This window comes from Notechis scutatus, unplaced genomic scaffold (assembly GCF_049901735.1).
Source record: "Notechis scutatus isolate UNSWTSFEM ecotype Mainland unplaced genomic scaffold, rNotScu1.2 NSCUSCF54, whole genome shotgun sequence".
In the NCBI taxonomy this organism is placed as follows: domain Eukaryota; kingdom Metazoa; phylum Chordata; class Lepidosauria; order Squamata; family Elapidae; genus Notechis; species Notechis scutatus.
In genome coordinates, this window is record NW_028263162.1 from 64,839 (window position 1) to 83,426 (window position 18,588).

The 18,588-nt window shown below is 48.2% G+C and overlaps 1 protein-coding gene and 1 long non-coding RNA gene across 6 annotated transcripts in view; one reads left to right on the forward strand and one right to left on the reverse strand.

Moving 5' to 3' along the window:
* LOC148128472 (vomeronasal type-2 receptor 26-like) overlaps window positions 1-18,380 on the reverse strand; it is a 48,927-nt gene extending 30,547 nt beyond the window's left edge. The window contains exons 1-4 of one of the 5 annotated variants that reach the window (XM_087949037.1): window positions 13,197-13,400; window positions 11,406-11,637; window positions 9,643-10,437; window positions 5,283-5,495 (exon numbers count right to left, since the gene is read on the reverse strand). In XM_087949037.1, the coding sequence (XP_087805163.1) occupies window positions 5,283-5,495; window positions 9,643-10,437; window positions 11,406-11,637; window positions 13,197-13,267 (1,311 nt within the window). In that variant the 5' untranslated portion in view covers window positions 13,268-13,400. Of the gene's footprint in view, window positions 1-5,282; window positions 5,496-9,642; window positions 10,438-11,405; window positions 11,695-12,810; window positions 13,401-17,390 lie in introns of those variants that run through there. The other 4 variants (XM_087949034.1, XM_087949033.1, XM_087949036.1 and 1 more) reach the window with 4 other exon arrangements.
* LOC148128474 (uncharacterized) lies at window positions 7,486-7,933 on the forward strand. The gene is made up of 2 exons (XR_015746375.1): window positions 7,486-7,658; window positions 7,694-7,933. It is a non-coding gene; the product is annotated as an uncharacterized LOC148128474 (long non-coding RNA).
* Window positions 18,381-18,588: the final 208 nt, after the last annotated feature.

Consider the following 18,588-nt stretch of genomic DNA (forward strand, 5'->3'; position numbering starts at 1 on the left):
GGTTCCATAAGTCCATCTCTGGAATTTGAGGGCTTGCCCCTAACTCGGCATTTCTTTGCGGACAGAACACTGATTCTTCTTCAGGCAGCGTGTTTTCCAAAGTCACTCGGGGTGGCTGTTGGCTCTCCCGGATGACATCATCGGGTATCCGGTTTTCGTCCCCCTCGGTATTCCCTCCCCCCTCAGTTTGGGATTCAGGGAAATCGCGGGGATTGGGTTGCAATCTGGATTGCAGCTGATCTATATGGCGTTTCCACATGCGCCCGTCTGTCGTTTGCAGGCGGTAGGATCTAGGACTGGTGAGGTAGACTACGATTGCTGGGACCCACAACGGTTCGCCTGAAAAGTTTTTAGCAAACACCAAGTCGCCTACCTTGAAGTGGCGAGGCATTCCGCTGGATCCAAAAGGTTTCTCAGGCGAGTAGGACGGGTGTAAGCAGTTCGGCCGGAGTCTTGTTTGTGACACTATGAGGGGTGATGTGTTGTAATAAAAGTATTCTGTTCAGTTTGTCGTCAATGTCCCCGTGATCCATCTTCTGTAGGGTTTTTTTCACGAATTGGACCATGCGCTCGACCCTACCATTGGCCGCAGGGTGAGCTGGCGAGGTTAGGGCATGGCGGATGCCTCGATCTGCTAGATACTGTTCAAATGAGATAGCAGTGAACTGGGGCCCATTATCTGAAACTAAAACGTCCGGGAACCCATGCGTCGCAAATAGTTTGTCTAGCTTTTTGATGACGGAGTCGGTGGTCGTGCTTTTCATCTTGTGGATTTCCAGCCAGTTGGAGTATGCATGGTGAGGAAAAAAGTATGTCCCTTGGTGGGTCCTGCAAAATCAACGTGGATGCGGGACCACGGGCCTCGAGGGGTTTCCCATTCAGTTGGAATTGCTTTTGGCGGAGCGCTTTGAACTTCTTGGCACCTGCGACACATTTTAACCCAGGCTTCGATGTGCTTATCGATGCCTGGCGACCAAGCGTAGCTGCGTGCAAGCGCCTTCATGCGCACGATGCCTGGGTGACCCTTGTGTAAGACGTTTAAAATGGTCTGTTGTAGCCTCTCTGGCACGACGACTCTATCTCCCCAAAGAATGCAGCCCTTCTGGGAAAATAGTTCCGTCTGCCGGTGTTTGAATGGTGTAACGTCAGAAGGAGGTTCTTTGACTGGCCAACCGCGTTCGACCCAGCCGAGGACTCGTGCCAGGAGAGGGTCCCGTTTTGTTTCGATGGCGATGTCTCTTGCTGTTAGTGGTGGTGAGTGGAGCGCTTCAATTTGAAGTGTTGTAAGAGTTGGAGCTGGATCATTGACGGCTTCCGGGAGTGGGGAACGGCTTAAAGCATCAGCGTGGGGAATGGCTTTCCCCGGGCGATGTTGTAAAACGTAGTTTTACGCCGCTAGGAACTCTGACCAGCGTGTCATCCTGGGTGAGAGTATATGGGGAGTTGGCTTATTTCCTGCTATAATTCCCAGCAATGGTTTGTGGTCTGTAATTATAATAAACGCTCGTCCGTATACATATTCATGGAATCGCTTTACAGCCGCTACAATTGCAAGAGCCTCCTTGTCGAGTTGGCTGTAGTTCCTTTCAGCCTTTGACAATGTCCGTGAAAAGAAAGCAATAGGGGCTTCACGTCCATCTGGTAACACATGGCTTAAAATGGCGCCCACTCCGAATGGTGAGGCATCGCACGTAATGTTTAATGGCAAAGTCTCATTGTATTGCATCAACACTGCGTCGGAGGTTAATAAGTCTTTCACTTGTCGAAAAGCAAGTTCTTCTCGATGTCCCCAGACCCAGGTGGCTTTTTTGTCGAGAAGTCTGTGTAGGGGCTCAGCTATGGTCGCTTTCTGTGGCAAGAATATGTTGTAAAAATTAATGAGTCCCAGGAAAGCCTGGAGATCAGTCTTATTTTTAGGTCTCGGTGCGTTTTTGATGGCGCTAAGTTTGTTATCAGTGGGGTGGATTCCGTGTTCATCGAGGAGGTATCCAAGGAATTCCACCCTCTTTGCACACAGTTGACATTTATTTTTTTTGACCTTCAGGCCAGAGTCTTTAAATCTATGTAAAACCATTCTGAGGCGCCTTTCTAGCTCCTCTCTATTGGGCACAGCAATTAAAACATCATCAAAATAAGGTACAACCCCTTTTATACCCTGTAAAAGTCTTTCCATCAAACTTTGGAAGATCCCTGGGGCTACGCTTACTCCGAACTGGAGTCTGTTGCACTTAAAAGCACCTCTGTGCGTAACGATAGTTTGTGCTTCCGCCGTTTTTGCATCAACAGGCAGCTGTTGATACGCCTGCGCTAAGTCCAGTTTCGCAAAGATTTTCCTGCCACCCAGGGAGTGGAGGAGGTGTTGAACTACCGGCACTGGGTAGGCACTCTGTTGGAGTGCGTGGTTCAGGGTGGCCCGGTAATCCCCGCAGATTCTTATCGATCCGTCCGGTTTAATGGGAGTGACTATTGGAGTTTCCCAACGGGCGTGATTGATAGGCTCCAAAACCCCTTGAGCTATTAATTTGTCGAGTTGCTCGTCAATCTTTGGTTTAAGTGCGAACGGCACCCGACGAGGCTTAAGACGTATGGGGGCTACCTCGGGACTGAGGTTAAACGATATTGGGGTCCCCTTGTACTTGCCTAGGTCTTCCGAAAAAACATCCTGGAACTCCTGGACGAGGGCCTCCTCCCAGTCGTCGCCTCCCGTTTGGTGGATGCCGGCTACTTGGATCCCGAGCGGGGCGAACCATTGAAGACCTAGCAAGCTAGGCCGGTCACTATCAATGACAGTCAACGGTAGTGATGCGATACGATTCTTGAAGGCTACTTGGACTTGGCTGGAGCCGATGACTAGGATTGTATTTCTTTGGTAATCTTTGAGGATAATTTTTTGTGCGCTGAGGTCCTGATGGCGGATGGTAGGGATCAGCTGTTTCAGGGTCTTCCATGAAACCATTGAGAGAGATGATCCGGAATCGACTTCCATCAGGCAGGGTTGATTCTCGATGGCGACCCTCACTCGGATCTTCCTCGCATCCAGGTATGATGCATGGCCGATGGTGATGGTTTGATGGGTTTCTTCTCGTCTCAGGAGATTGGTAGGTGCTTTATTTCTGTAGGAGTGGTTGTTCCATTGGTGGTTCGTGCGATCTCGATTCACAGGAAACTTTCCTGTGAGTTGGCGGGCTGCGTTCTCCTTCTGACCCGGGCTGGGTCCTTGTCTGCTTCTGCAGACTCTTGAGATGTGGCCTCTTTTGCCACAGGAATGGCAGAGTGCGTTGAGGAATTTGCAATCCGATCGCGGATGGGTAGCTCCACAACCGGCACATTGGCGGGGATTTCTTGGGGATCGTTGGTCACGATCGGCCCGAATCCTGTCGACTTCTTCTTCATCACTTTCTGATGGGGATTCTAGGTCCTCGTGGTGCGCCGTTGTTGAGTGCCTCTCTAGATGAGGCGAGGTATCCTGGGCGAGTTTACGGAGCGGTGCGTTGGTGCGGCGCATTCGAGCGGCTGACTTCCTGGTTGCCTCTGCTGCAGTAGCACCTGCGATGGCATCTGCAAGACCGATGTCCCCCTTGGCCATGATCTTGCTCTCTACCGTGTGGTCATCTAGTCCCAGAACTATGCGGTCGCGCATAGCTTCATCCAGGTTTGAAAAACCACAGAGGCCCCCCAGGTTCCGGAGGTCAGTGATGTAATCTGCTATGCTCTCGCCCTTCCGCTGGTCCCTTTGGTAAAATTCGTGTCTTCGTACCAGCATTGGTAATGCAGGTGCATAGTGGGCCCGTAGGATGGGCGCGAGGGTATCCCACTCCATGGTTTTCACTTCAGCCGGCTTTGCAAGTGCTTTCACCATCTTAAAGACGGCCGGCCCACAATGGGTCAGGAATACTGCTCGTTTCTTGCTAGATGTCACGTCTTTTAAGTTGTTGGTTCCGAGGAACATCTGAAACTGATCCATGTACGATTCCCAGTCTTCATTCTCCGGGTCAAATGGAGCGGGTGGTATGGCGCCGCCAGACATTCTTGCTGGTGTAGGTGCGTCTCTGCCACGTGCTCACTCGGCGCTCTGTCGTGTTCAGTCAGCTCTGACGCCTCCGCATCCCATCCTCGTCGCCAGTGTTATGTTTGAGGCATGGGTGTAAGAACGGAGACGAGGCTCGTGAACAGTGAACTTCAACTCTTTATTAAGTGACTTCAGAACAGAGCAACAGAGCAGGCAGCAGTAGCCCTTTTATAGGGCTAACTGCTGTACTACTAGCCAATGAGCAGCGTCAGGATGTTCAAACATTACCCAATGGGAACATGACCCGCTAACAGCCAATCAGGTCGCTCTGAAGGGAACCAATCACCAATCGCCATTTGCGGGCCAATAGGGTTTGCAGGATTACAAGCCTGCTATTCAAATGAGCTTTATTAAATACTTTTTATTTAGTTCACGACAGCGAGGACCACTTGTATTTGGTTTGCCAGTCACATGGCCACATGGCCATGCCCATCCGGTCACGTGACCACCAAGCCACGCCCACAAATTAAGCCACGCCCACAGAAACGGTTGTTACAAAATTTGAATCCCACCCCTGGATGGAACTCAGAAAAGTTTTCAGCATTAAGTGGTAACCAGTCGGTTCCTTCTCATGACCCCATTAACACGCATTTCTCCCCTCTTCTTACACCCATAATTTTAAAGTGTGATATCAGAACAATCTTGATAATTTCAGGTGAACTGAAAGCCTTGGAGCTGCTTCCTAGGAGCAGAAGGCCCATTGCTCCATCCCAGGGAGGGTGAAAGGGAGGCATGGAGAGCTCTGGCCAGGTCCGGCCTCCTTAAGAGCCTCCCAGATTATGGAGCTGCCCCTTCAGGGGACACTTTTCCCCAAGCAGGATGAGAGGAAGCTTCTTTCCCCCAATGGGGCCAAAAGGACCTCCGTCCAATTACGATTCAATCCCATCCAATACAGTCCAAGCCTGGATTCAGAATTACCAGCTTCGTTGCTCTTCTGGGCACAAGGAGCAAACAACCAGAAGCTACTAGCGACACATTCCCCAGCCCTTGTGGGTTTCTCACCTGTTTGATGGGGACCCTTAATTGTACGTGGTCAACAAAATGGAACAATATCGAAGCCTCCAAAGTAGCCTAAGGGGAAAAAATCCAGTTTCTATTGCCCAGATTCAGTTCTCGGTGAAGGTCAACCACCTTTGGGGAATAGCATCAGCCCTCTTGAAATGGGACCTCAGGCTTTGGAAAACAGAGAAAAGACATCAAAACTTTCTCCTACCTTGTTGAGCAACTTTAGCCGTGAAAGAACATCTTGCTTGATAGAAAGTCTCTGTCTTTCAAAATACGCCAGAGTCTCTCTCCTGGGATCATCCCTGGGAAGAACCAAGGAGCCCGAAATGAGCAGATCTGCTGCTACCTTTCCATTTGGGTCCATGTAGAGTTTAATGTCTGAAATATTGACAAACTCATTCTTCTCCAGGAAAGGATGGAACTAGAATGGGAACATGCAGCAATTTTAAAAGCAGAAAACTTTGTTTCTTATCCCAGATGCTTTTTCAATATTTAATCTTTCTTGTGCAGTTGTCTAGTTTACAGACATGCTTCATTAGGAAAATAGGTGTTACCACTATCTTACAAGTGAACGAAAAAATTCACAAAAATTTGTCGATCATATTTTGACAATATAGATTTTGACAAAATGTAGCTGAACAACAGAAAAAAGGAGATTTATGAACTCCCTGAAAGCAACAGGTTGCTTATCAGAAACATGGATTTGTCAAGAAGAAAATTGTCAGGGTAATCCTCTCCCAGGAAGCCCAGACAGGAAACCTGAGCTAGGCCCACTTCGCTGTAATGCTGCACTGACAGGATTTGGGGAGTCAGAAAGTACAAATCTCCCACTGACCCTTTTTTTTATGCAGCTGTAGGTGTCCTCATCTGGTTCTTCCCCAGGCAGAATCTCTCCTCCACCCCCCAAAAGTCATTCCCTCCTATCACTGCCCTTTCTAAATGGATCGTGGGAAAGGGGGGGATATAACTTATGTGCTCTATGCAAGTCATCATCACATATTATTTCATTTCCTAAATACATTATGGAAATACTGCTGATATAACTCGATCTCAGGAAAGAGTCACAAACAATTTTGTGATGTGATCAAAAACTCAGTTAAGTGAGGGGTGGGTGGTATGATAATTAAATGGATAAAAACTGATTTTAAAATGGTACTCAAATAATATTTAGTTTTTTTAATCTTTGTCATGAAAGTGGGAAGATACTACATTTTGTCATTAGGTCATCAATTTTTCTATGTTGTCATTAATATAATAGGGTTGATAAATTGCTATTATACAAGATTTATAACAATTCTCAGGCAAATATACTTTTATGTTATTTAAACATTGCCAACTTTCCAGAAAAATATTTATGATTTCCTCCTAGAAACAACTGTATGACTAAAAAGCAGTAGAAAACTATCTGGGTTTTAGGATTTGATAAATTATAGTATCTCATACAAGAACATTAATGATGCACTGGATGAAGGATTGTGCCAAGGTTGATAAGTATATAAGGGAGCCAGTTTGCTCTACTGATTAAGCCTCCGAAGTAGAAAGCAAGAGGCTGTGAGTTCAAGTCCCACCTTGGTCACGAAGCAGGCTGGGGGATCTCAGCCCAACTCAACTCACAGGGTTGTTGTGGGGAAAATGAACACACAACTACTCATTGGTACTCAGCCCCCGTGGCTTCTGCAGGGAAGGGCTTTTAATGATGGGGGATGAGTTAGTGCACTTAGTGAACTCAAACAAGGTCTCAAAGATCTGGAAATCCAACAAGATGGGGCTGCTCTTCCCAAGAATGTTTATTTGAACAGCCTTTAGAGCAACAAGATATTTATATTGAATAACCCTGCCAAAAGTCCAAAGGCAATTAACCTCCGAGAGCTGCAACGAAGTTCCCAGAGCAGTTTCAGGGGGCCGATACAAAGAAAGAGCGCCTGAGCTGAGACTGGGGCCCTGAGGACAAGGGGCCACTCGAACTGCAGCTCACACAGAGGTGGTATTCAACTGGTTCTCACTGGCTCGGGCGAACCGGTGGTCACCCCTGGTTGGCCACACCCCCAAACCGGGTCGCCCACTTGTCCCAGTCGCTCTCCTAGCTTTCCCTACCACGTGGTGGCTATGGCGCAGATCGGGCAGATGTCCCAGGGCTGTTGCACATGCGCACTGTGTGTGCAGCAGTGCGTCTGCTACTGATGCAGTGTGCATGTGCAGCAGCCCTGGGACATCTGCCTGCCTGCCCGCCCTCCCGGAGCACGTTTTCTTACTTCTCCCAGCGGATGTGCCTCCTCCAGTCCAGCCCGGCCCGGCCAGCCAGCAGGTGGGTGAGCGGATGTCCCGGGGCTTCTTGCCCCCCTTGTTGGGATATGCCTGCAGGAGCCCCTCAGGCCAGCTGAGCCGAGAGCCGCCATTCCAATTCCCTTCTACTCTCCCGTGCTTGGTTGACGCCTCTTCACCTTTCCTGAAGCGGCTGGCCCTGCCCTTCACCCTCCCCTCCCTCGCCTGGCCTGAGAAGGGAAGGGGGACGATGGGGGATAGCGAAGAGGCTGGGTCCCTATCTTCCCCTCTCTCTCCCCCACGCTCTGTGTCTGTGTGTGTGGTGTGTGAGACAGAGAGAGAGAGAGAGAGAGAGAGAGAGGGGGGGGCAAGAGAAGAAAGAAAGAAAGAAAGAAAGAAAGAAAGAAAGAAAGAAAGAAAGAAAGAAAGAAAGAAAGAAAGAAAGAAAGAAAGAAAGAAAGAAAGAAAGAAAGAAAGAAAGAAAGAAAGAAAGAAAGAAAGAGGGAGAGAAAGAGAGAAAGAAAGAGAGGGAGAATGGAGAAAGTGAATGAGATATATGGATGGATAGATAAATACATGGAAGGAGGGAGGGAGGGAGAGAGAGGAAGGAAGGACACAAACCCTGGCTTCAGAAGACTCTTTGAAGCAGCACAGCAATCTAGGGCTGGCATGCAACGAATCTCGGAGGTCATCTAGTCCAACCCCCTGCTCCAGCAGGAGATCCTTACAGAATCAAAAATAGCAGGGTTAGAAAGCTCTCTCTGTGTGTGTGTGTGTGTGCAGGTGTGTTTGTGTGTTTGTGTTTATGGTTGTCAAAACTCCAAAAACAGGACAAGTAGTTCTGGGGAGATCAGTCATAAATTAGAACACTTGCTAAGCAACCGGCCATTAAGAGAGGACCAATTGTATTTGGTTTGCCAGTCACATGGCCACCTGGCCAAGCCCACCTAGTCACATGACCACCAAGCCACGCCCATCTGGTCACGTGACCACCAAGCCACGCCCACAAATTAAAGCCATGCCCACAGAACCAGTAGTAAAAAAATTTGAATCCCACCAGTGAGTTCACAGCCTGCTGTGCGGCATCTCCTATCAGGACTCAGGGATTCACTTTGTGACGCCTCTCCTAATAAAATATCCGGGAAATACGGAACTCTTTTACGTGCAACTGCAGTTATCAGATCAGTAGGAAGGAGTTTCTCTGAATGGGGCCAAATTCTGTTCTGCTGTAATGCAAAATTATGTATTTATTTATTTAGGACATTTATATTGCCACATATTCGCACATGACTCAGCACTAGGCAGACTCTGTCCATTGACTGTTGTTTATTTTAATTTTTCTCTATTATTATTATTAATTGTAATGCTGGTCTCTGACTGTACTAAAAGTGGACTGGATGAAGGAGGAAGCTCTGTTGGAGACATTTGCCATCTTGAGTTATTTGTAAATAAATACATGTTTATGAAAACAATCTCAAAATCGTACTTGACTGCAACCTGAAACTGAGTCTTGAGAGAAGACAAGGAGGAGATTATGAGAGCAGCTTCTCCAACTTGCAAAATCTCTCAGTTGGACAAGGGATGATTCAACACTCTTCCAATGACGGAAAGAGGTGTTGGGAGTTAAAACCCTTCTCATTCCTAGGAAAATAACATATTTTAGGATAGACTAAAAAGACACAATACATTTCCCTAAAAAGAAAAGTAGAAACTCAGAGAGCCTGAAACTCAGCCCCTCCACACTTGCTAATGGACCATTACTCTGGCCTAGGCCAGTCTATTTTACATAACAAATATCTACTCCAGGTAAAGCTCTACAGGAATTGCCCAAAGCCCTTTCATTACATCACCATCCAGCCAGGCTCAACCAAGCCTGGGACTCAGGACAGCCTATAGAGTTGCCCCTGCATGGCCCCATGGGAGTCTGACAACCAATCAGAATACAAACTCAAATTCAAATCCCAACAGAGGGCATCAAACAGTTACACTCTCAGCATCTCAGCCCTTCTTTCCTCAACCAAGGCATGTGCTCCTGTCCACTATTAAACCATCTTCCAAGCAGTCACCATGTTTCCAGCGTCTTTCTTCCCCACTTGGAACTGAACCCAGAAGGAGATTTCTTCCAACAGAGGCTAGAAACTTCAGATCTGCTCCCTGTTATTCTGGAGCGTCAGACAGGAGCAATTAGATGGTGCAAATCTCTTGACCTTCTGCTGTACAAGAAAGTTGAGATGTTCCCCTCCTTCTCCTTTGGGTTCCTTCTCCAAAGGATCTCAGATTAATGGATACCTATCGGGACCCCATACCTGCCATGGCTGCAGCCTCGGAGCCCCCAACCTCTTTTCTCCCTCCTTCCTTCCCCTCCTCGATCTGGAGGAATAAGCAGCATTCATGGCCTGGGCCAGAGTCTGAATGATACTGTAGCGATGACGGTCATTTATGATACGTTTCCTGTTCCTTTTCTCCTGGGTCTCCAGTGGGGCTTTCTGGGTGCATCTTCTGCGGCCTTTGACAGAAAAGACGTGCTTGGAAAGGAAACAGCGGAAATAATGATGTTGAAACTGATCTTCCACAAAGAAATGGGGTTCAAAGGCAGCATCTGTTGGCCTTTTTTTTGACAGATAACCAAAGTTCCAAATACTATGGATGTATTTGAGAGGCATGTGCTTCTTTATTGGATATGCTGAAAAACTTGTGAGGATCCAGACTTTCCCTTCAATGGATCCTGGCAAATGCATAAGTGCTTCATGGAAAGGAATAATTCTTTTCCAGATGGAAATAAATTCCATAAAGTGAACAAAGACATTGATTTGTCTCCACTTAGAAAGGGCCTCCCTGAGGGGTGCTGTTTGTCCAGTTGTTGTGAATCGTTGTGATATAACCACACAAATTCCATTCCTGACAAGCATTGGAGGGAAAATCCTCATGAAATTACCTCCATTCTCTGTGTCTGAAGCAAAGAGGCCAATCAGGGTCCATCTGAAATGGAGGAGCAGCTGGACAATTGCTGGGTAGTGGATCCCTTCTTTGGGGAGCAATGGGTGGAAAAAGGGGAATCTCCTTTTATCACTCAGACCCTCTGAAGGAATTCTAGCAGTGATCTGAAAAAGTAATGAAGAATGCTGTGTTATAATGTGGTCCAGATCAACTCCAAAATATTACTTATTGACAAACCCAATTTTGTTTTGATGAATATATAAGAATAGTTTGTTCCTTAGTCACAGTTTAAAATATTTAAGACAGAATATTAACAAGATTGTATATAAAAATGGAACGTAAAATCATATTAAACAAAAAAAACAATAAAAAATGCAATGTAAATTTCTGTGTCACCCATACAATTTCAACAATTAGATTCAAATTAGCAGATGTTAGATAATATGTCTGGTTCTAAGATATAGGGCTGTATTATATGCTATTTTTGAGTACTAAAACCTCTTTCTCAGCTTCTATATCCCAAATTCTTTGTGAAGCAATTTTTCAGCTTCTTCTCTAGATGTACAAGAGACTAAGAGACCACAACTGCTAACAGAAATTTACAGCTGTACAATCCAATAAGTGTTTAATTGAAATTTTGTCTCTTTTGGGACTATGTCTGTTTCATCACTTTAATTTTAACCCAATAATTATATACCCTGAATTTATAGAAAGCAGAAATTGTGTAAATTAACAATTATCTATGAGGGCAGGAGCTGAACTCCTATTATCCATCCCAAAGATACTCTTCTTGGTCTGAATATTTTTTATACATAGACAGGACTATTGCCAACTTGATTCCAATTGGATAAGGCAGATATTATTGATATGTGAAAATGAATACGCTAATGGAGGACCTCAAAACCTGGATAGTTTTTCAATAGTAGAATATTCAGTAGAATATCCTCTACAGGGACCTTATGGCTCTTCAGGTCTTTAATGGTGAACTTGAAGATGAACATAATAGGCTAAGACATAGTTGTTATGTTCCCTAATATTCTGAAAAACAGCTCTTGAATTCTATGAAGATATTGGATCTGTTGTTTATCCCCACCACCCCACTCACCTTAGATAGAGAAAAACACACACAAACCTGTGGGACTTTGTAGGTGCCTACAAATGTTGACATCTGGATGGAGATGTCCCTGTTAGCTGCATCAATCAGAGCCAGGAGGTTCTCTTTCCTCCCACAGCCGTAGTTGGGGACATTGATGTCTCCAGTGGAGAGCATGTCCAGCAAGGCATCTGAAGTGCGGAAGGTGCTTATATAGTTGTCATGGATGTTGTAGCCCAGGGTGAGATTGTGCAGGAGCTGGGAATTCTTGCTGAACATTTGAATGGCAAAAATTAATTTTTGGGTAGTTTTTAAATCAGAAATCTCCCTATTGTAAAAATAATGTTCATGTTATAGTGATCAGCAACAACAAATACTTTTGAAATATATAATCCTTCACAAACCTGCTAAGCCTTAGGCCAACATTGATCCAAATCCAATGATCTAGGAATAGCTAACAACCAAGAAGATAGCCTCAAGATTCAGATGGATCTTGTTGGACTAGAACACTGGGCCATATCTAACAAAATGAAATTCAATGTAGAGAAAAGTAAAGTCCTACACCTAGGCAAGAAAAACCCAAAGTACACATATAGACTGGGTGAAACCAGGCTCAATAGCAGTAACTGTGAGAGGGATCCTGGAGTCTTAGTGGACAACCAGTAAGTTAAAGATTAAAGATTGTTAAAGATGAGCCAGCAGTGTGCAGCAGCAGCCAAAAAAGCTAATGCAATGCTAAATTGTAATGCAATCCTAAGTTGTATTAACAGAGGGATAAAATCAAGATCAAGGGAGGTACTAATACCACATTATACAGCCTTAGTAACACCACACCTAGAGTACTGCATCCAGTTTTGTTCACCAGATTACAAAAAAGATGTTGAGACTCTAGAAAGAGTACAGAGAAGAGCAACCAGGATGATTAGGGGACTGGAGACTAAAACATACAATGAACGGTTGCAGGAACTGGGCTTGGTTGGTCTAGTAAAGAGAAGGACCAGGGGAGACATGATAGCAGTCTTCCAATATTTGAGGGGCTGCCACAGGGAGGAAGGGGTCAAGCTATTTTCTAAAGCACCTGAAGGCCAGGCAAGGAATAATGGATGGAAACTGATCAAGGAGAGATTCAACCTGGAAATAAGGAGAAACTTTCTGACAGTGAAAAGAATCAATCAATAGAACAGAAGTTCCCTCAGGAAGTTGTGGGAGCGCCATCGCTTGAGACCTTCAAGAAGAGATTGGACTGCCATCTGTCAGAAATGGTGTAGGGTCTCTTGCTTGACAGGAATAAAACAAAATAAAGCAAAAGAGGGAAGCCATGGAAATAACAATCATTCAGGAAATTAGACAGGTCCTGCAGTACAAAAATAAGTGAAATAAGAAGAAAAGGAGTGTTAGAATTGAACATGGAGGGAGTGCAACTCCATCACCCTGCATGACTTACAAAGGAGAAGGTATGGAAGGAGGGCTGTTGAAAGGCCACATTATAGGCAACACATATGTTTCAGTTGTGACCACACCAATGAGATGGTCTCCAGGCCTGTAAAAGCTCCATGGATTGTACCCATCCTGGTGCTCCAAACTCAATGGGCATTTCCTTCTCAGCTTCCCACAGACTAATGGGGACACCAGCAGCAGCAGAAGCAGAAGCAGGAGGTCCATCATTCAAGGCATTAATCAATCCATTTCCAGTTTCTAACACAAACAACAGGAACAGTTGGAAAAATTCAAAGACTCTGAGAAGTGCCAGTGGCTTTCCTGATCTAACAGAGAATGACTCAGTTTCATCTGCAAAGGAGAGAAAGGTGCAATCAAGAGCAGAGCCTGTACCTGTCCCAAAACTTGGTCCCAGAGAGCTTCACCAAGGAATTTATCCTTTTCTGATACAAGATCCTTTGCATGTGGCTTCAGTCTAATGCCTACTTCAAAGTCAAAAACTGGAGATATAGCATCACAGGTCTCAAAGGTCATAATTACAGCAAGAAGCAACTTCTCCTCTTGGGATCCTGAACTTTTTCTGGGCTCCATCTGCAGAGGAGACGGTGGAATAAAACATGTTACTAAAAATTACAGATACACCCCTGGGATCATTGTTCTGTTGTGGTTGTGGTCCTTCCTTCCTGTCAGGGCAAGTCCAGAAAGTGATGCTGGGGAAGAGAGTTCAACACCCAGGAAATTGACGTCTGTTCTCCTTCAACATGACCTCTTGTCTCCAGAGATTGCTAGGGAAAGTCATTCAGAGCTATGGAGTTTGGTGCCATTTCTAAGTTAATGCCATTTAACTCTATTGTTGCCTGTCTTCTAATCACAATCGGCACCCTTGATCTCTGCCCAAGGTTACGAGTATTTGGAATTTTGTTCTATGTCATAATCCTATATATTGATCTTAATTGCAGCCGATTTTAAAATTGCTTGTGCCTGAAGTGAAATTTCATTTCCCATCTTTTCTAACAATATTAATTTTGGGATAAGAGCTCATTAAGAAGCAGGAAAGTGACAACTTGTGGACTAGATCATTGGGTAAATAGGGAGAAAGTTATAGAATGGATGGAAATTTTTATTTTCTTGTCATTCCTGTGTTATCTTACAATGTTCCTATAATACACCAAGATTCTTTACATTGTGATGTTTCTTAGTTTTTTAAATAAAGAATGGACTGTAAAGTCTGCAGCTGAGATCTATCAATCCAAATCTATCTGTCTGTGTCCGTCCGTCCATCCATCCATCTATCCATCCATCCAATTTACTGGCCTCCCATCTTATCACAGGGAAACCCTACAAAGATGGCGGTGATGCCCACAGTGTGGTGGATGGTGCAACCTGATTTCTAGTGACATGATTTCTGGAGATCTGGTGGCTCTTCCTCGGTTGTGGGGATCTTCTATTGGGGGGGAACCCCTCTGACCTTCCCAATTTCTGGGGCCGAGACTTTCTATACCAAAAAACCTCCAAGGGGTTTGAAGGTGCTGTTGGAACTCCTTTGTTTCGGGTTTAGTTGCATCCATTGTTCAGGGATGATGTTTCTTCACTGGGGGGGACATTAATATGGACTTCTTGGCCCAGAAGGGGGAAATGGGGGGCTGAGTGTGTGGGGGGAACTGAAGGGACAGGCAGGTCCACCTTGGCAGGGAGGAGCAGAGGAAGGCCCGTATCCCAGGTCCTCCGCTTGGAAGTTCTCCCCCTGAACCTCCCTCAGATTCTGCTCTCAGGGCCTGCAGACCAGATCCTGGGTGGCTCCGGGTTCAAGCTGTGGCTTTTCAGGGCCAGGTTGATGTGCAATGAGACTCTCTCCTCCTCCAGGAGGTTCCCAGCCGTGTCTGACTGAAGCCGGGTGAGGCCCAGAGGGGAGGAAGCCCACCCCAACTTCTGGGTTTGTCCCAGGGAGACCCCAGAGGAGGGGAGGAGGAGGAGGGGCATCCAGGGTTTCTCACAGGCCCTGAGGAGGCTCCATGTGGACCTCTGGCTTCTCTCTGGGGGGCTGCAAGGACCCCAGCCTGGTCAAGCATGTTGTGTGAACGGGGTCCTCGCCAGAAGAAAAGGGTACCCAATACAGGGAGTCCTTATGACCACAATTGAGCCCAACATTTCTGTCGTTAAGGGAGACATCTGCCAAGTGAGTTTTGCCCCTTTTTATGACCTTTCCTGCCACAGTCATTAAGTGAATCATTGCGGTTAATAAGTTAAGAACCCGGTTGTTAAGTGAATCTGACTTGGCTTGTCAGAAGGTCGCAAAATGGGACCACATGACTTGGGACACAGCCATAACGGTCATAAACATGACATTGTGGCCAAGCACCTGAATTCTGATCTCTGCATTTGATGCTGCAAAGGTCATTAACTGTGAAAAATGGTCCTAAGTCCCATTTCTCAATGCAGTTGTAACTTGAATGGGTCACTAAATGAATGGTTGTAAGTCGAGGCCTGCTTGTGTATCACCACTTGTTCAGCTTCTCTTCCAGGAATTCATCTCCTTCCGAGTCTCCATCATCCACTGACTTCTTGGCCAACAGGTTCAACCTCAGGAAACAAACCATGGTTAAGAGGTGCATGTGTGAATGTGGCCCCTGGGGAAGAGACCGGGTTCGAAGGGTCGTATTGATGCTAGTGGAGTCAGTTGGGTGGGTGGGGTTTCAATCCGGGGAGGGGGGGCTGAGTTCCAGTCCTGCCTGGGGCGCCAAGCCAGCTAGGAGGCTCTGTGGCCAGCCGCTCTCTCGGAGCCCTGGGAAAAAGGCAATGGAACCGCTTCTCAGCAGCCTGGCCAAGATCTCTGGGCCAGCCTCCCCTGGGGGCTTCCGGACCACCTTCCCACCCATCTGGCCGAGGCTGGGGGGCCTCTCTGGGCCTGGTTTCCTCCTTGCCGGTCAAGCGGCCTCCAACGGGCTGAATTCGGAGAGGGTTTGGCAGGGGGCTTTGCTGTGAGGAGGGGGCATGGTGGGGTCCTGCAGGGCCAGGGGAGTTTGCAGGGGGTCTGCCCCCTCCCTAGTGAGGGCAGGGAGGGAGGGGGGCTGGGGAAGAAGGAGGCAGGGGGAGGCCCCCCCAATCTGGTCTGGGCAGCTGAGGTGCTGTCAGAAAGCCCACCTCTGAGGGAGGAGCCTTCCTTGGGATTGGCTGAAAGGGAGAGAGGCTCTGACATCACAGGTAGGGACAGGTAGAGCTCCAAGGTGAGCCTTGGGCACCTGCAGGCCAGGTGGGGCTGGTGGGGTCCAGGGGGGAGGGGAGGTCTGCCTGGGCCCCTGCTGCCAATTTCCCCCGGGGACAGCCAGGCACTTCTTCCTCCTCCTGCCTTGGGAAGTGGGGCGCCCCGTGGAGAGGGCTCCCTCGGGCCTTTCAGGGCAGGTGGGGGGATCTGCCCCATGGGAGTCCAGGCCAGGTGGGGAGTGAAGGGGGTGAGGGTCCCCAGGTTGCATCTCTTGCCAGGATCTGAGTCTGGTGTGCCAGCTTTGCACCTGGCAGGTGGGGGCCACTGTTCCCGCAGGGGTCAGGGGTTGTGTGAAGCCGACCCAGCTTGGTCCAGGCCACCAGAAGGGCTGAGGCCGGAGAAGAGTCTCTTGGGAGATTCACAGGGCTTCCGGTTCCTTTTGGGGGGTCAGGATTGGACCTGGCCCTCCAGCCAAGCCCAGCACTGGTGGGGCCCCTCAGTCCCAGTTGTAGGACCCCACGGCAGAGTCCCTGCAAGGGGGTTGGGTGAAGGTCCCTCCAGGTGGCTTCAGGGGCTCACATCCATTGAGCTGAGTGAGCCCAACTCCTTTGAGCATCATGGGAGTTTGAGTCCTCTTTCACCTGCTTTGGGAAGGAAGGAACCCTCTTTCCTGGGCTGCCTTGAGTGGGCCAAGTTCCCAGCTGTGGCTGAGGGCATTCAGGTGTTTCCAGGCATTTCTGCAGCAGTTTTAGCAAGCTGGGTGCATCTCAGCCGGGCTTTGCCCACAGCCGGTCGTGAGTCTTTCCTGAGGGTGCTGAGGAGGTGGGCTTTAGAGGGAACCAGTCTCAAAGCGGCTTCCTTCTCCCTTCCCTTCCCACAAAGGAGCCTCTAAGGGGCAGGGATCTCGTCCTTGGAGCCCCTGAAAATATGGATGGAGTTTTGAAATAGGTTGACTCCATTTCATGCATTCTGGCAGGTGGGAACCTTCCCCCGTCCTGTGTTCATGCGTGAAGCAGGTCATCACGCTATGCCACCATCTGGTTTATGTGTTTTGGCCTGGCACCTATTGCCAACATTGCAGTTCTCTTCCATCAACCTGGGTTAAGGGCGTTGTGTGGACTCACCTAGTGGGGAGGGTCAACTCAGTCTGTCTGCACACAGGATGGGGAGCTTTTCCTAGGATCCGTTTCTGGCTCCTTGGGGGTTTTCAGCAACTGCAACACTTGGAGTAAACTACGGCTGAGCGAACGGGGGTTGGCGGAATGTGTGAACCGGATCAGAGTTTGGCATTCAGGGAAAAAAGTTGGGACAATGGGAATGGGACAGAGAGGCAGCTTTAGGGGTGGAGGGGGGGATAAGTGATCCCCCGCAATGTCTGGACAAACCTGGATAGAGATTTGGGTGTTCAGAGGATCAACTGGTAACTTTGATGCTCTTTCTCCTGCTTGGAGCCACAGAAATGGTTCTGGATGCTGGTTTCCAGTATTCCCAGTGAGGCCAGGACTGAGGATACTGGGGCTGCTGCTCCCCAGGGCAGAAAGGCTGGGGGCGAATCTCAAGACCGAGAAAAAAGGGAGAACGTGGCTGTGACCCTCTCTGGGTCCTCTCTCTCTCTCTCCCTCCTGCCAGGCGTTGGGAGGAAGGAAGGAGGGAGGGGCTGCTTCCCAGGGTTTTTTTCCAGGTCCTCCGGGTGGATCTCTGTCCTCCCCGGATCGAGTGGGTTCCCATGCGGGCCTCCCAAAGGCCTGGACTCCAGCCCCCATCGTCCTCAGCCCCAGCCGTGGCCTTAGCAGAGGCCCCAAAGGGAGGCCCAGCGGAGGCTCTTCCGTCCTCCAGGGAGGAGCCAGGGGGCTCAGGGGTCCCAGCCAGAGAGCAGCGGCCACGGAGGAGGAGGAGGTGGTGGTTTGCGGCCGGAGAGCCTTAATCAGGATCTGGGGAGTTTGGGCGACTCTGCCTGAGCCTGAAGGGCCAGGAAGGGGCCGGATTCACAGGGCGTCCCAGGCTTGGCTCCAGGGCGGCTCAGGGCGGCCTCAGAACCAGCTGGGATGTCTCCCAAACCAGGATCTGGGTCTTTAGGGGATATTGAGGGTCAGTCCAATTCACGGTGGCATGTTTCACTTCTGATGGCCATAAGAAACCACGTTTTCTGCATTCTGCAAGCCGGCCAAGGACTGAGGGTCTCTTCAGGGGTCTCTGTTGTTTCTCAAAATGGAGGCAACGCGTGGAGAGAGGTTGGTCTGCATGAGTGTTTTTCAAACTTGAAGAGGAATGGACTTCAACTCCCAGAGTTCCCCACCCAATAATGCATGGACTTCATCATGCTGGGCAGGGAATTCTGGGAATTAAAGTCCCTTCATCTTCAACTTCCAAGTTTGGAAAATGCATGTCTACCTTTTTCCCTTAAGTGAGGAGTTAAAGCCCTGCACCAAGACTTGGCTAAGTCACAGGTTGCTCAATATGTTTTCTTTCTTTCTCTGTGTCTCCCTCCCTCCCTCTCCCACTCTCCCTCCCAGGTAACCCCAGATCCCCCTCTGAAGACCCGGCCCTGCATGGCTTCTTTCTGACAGGAGCCTCTCCTGGAAA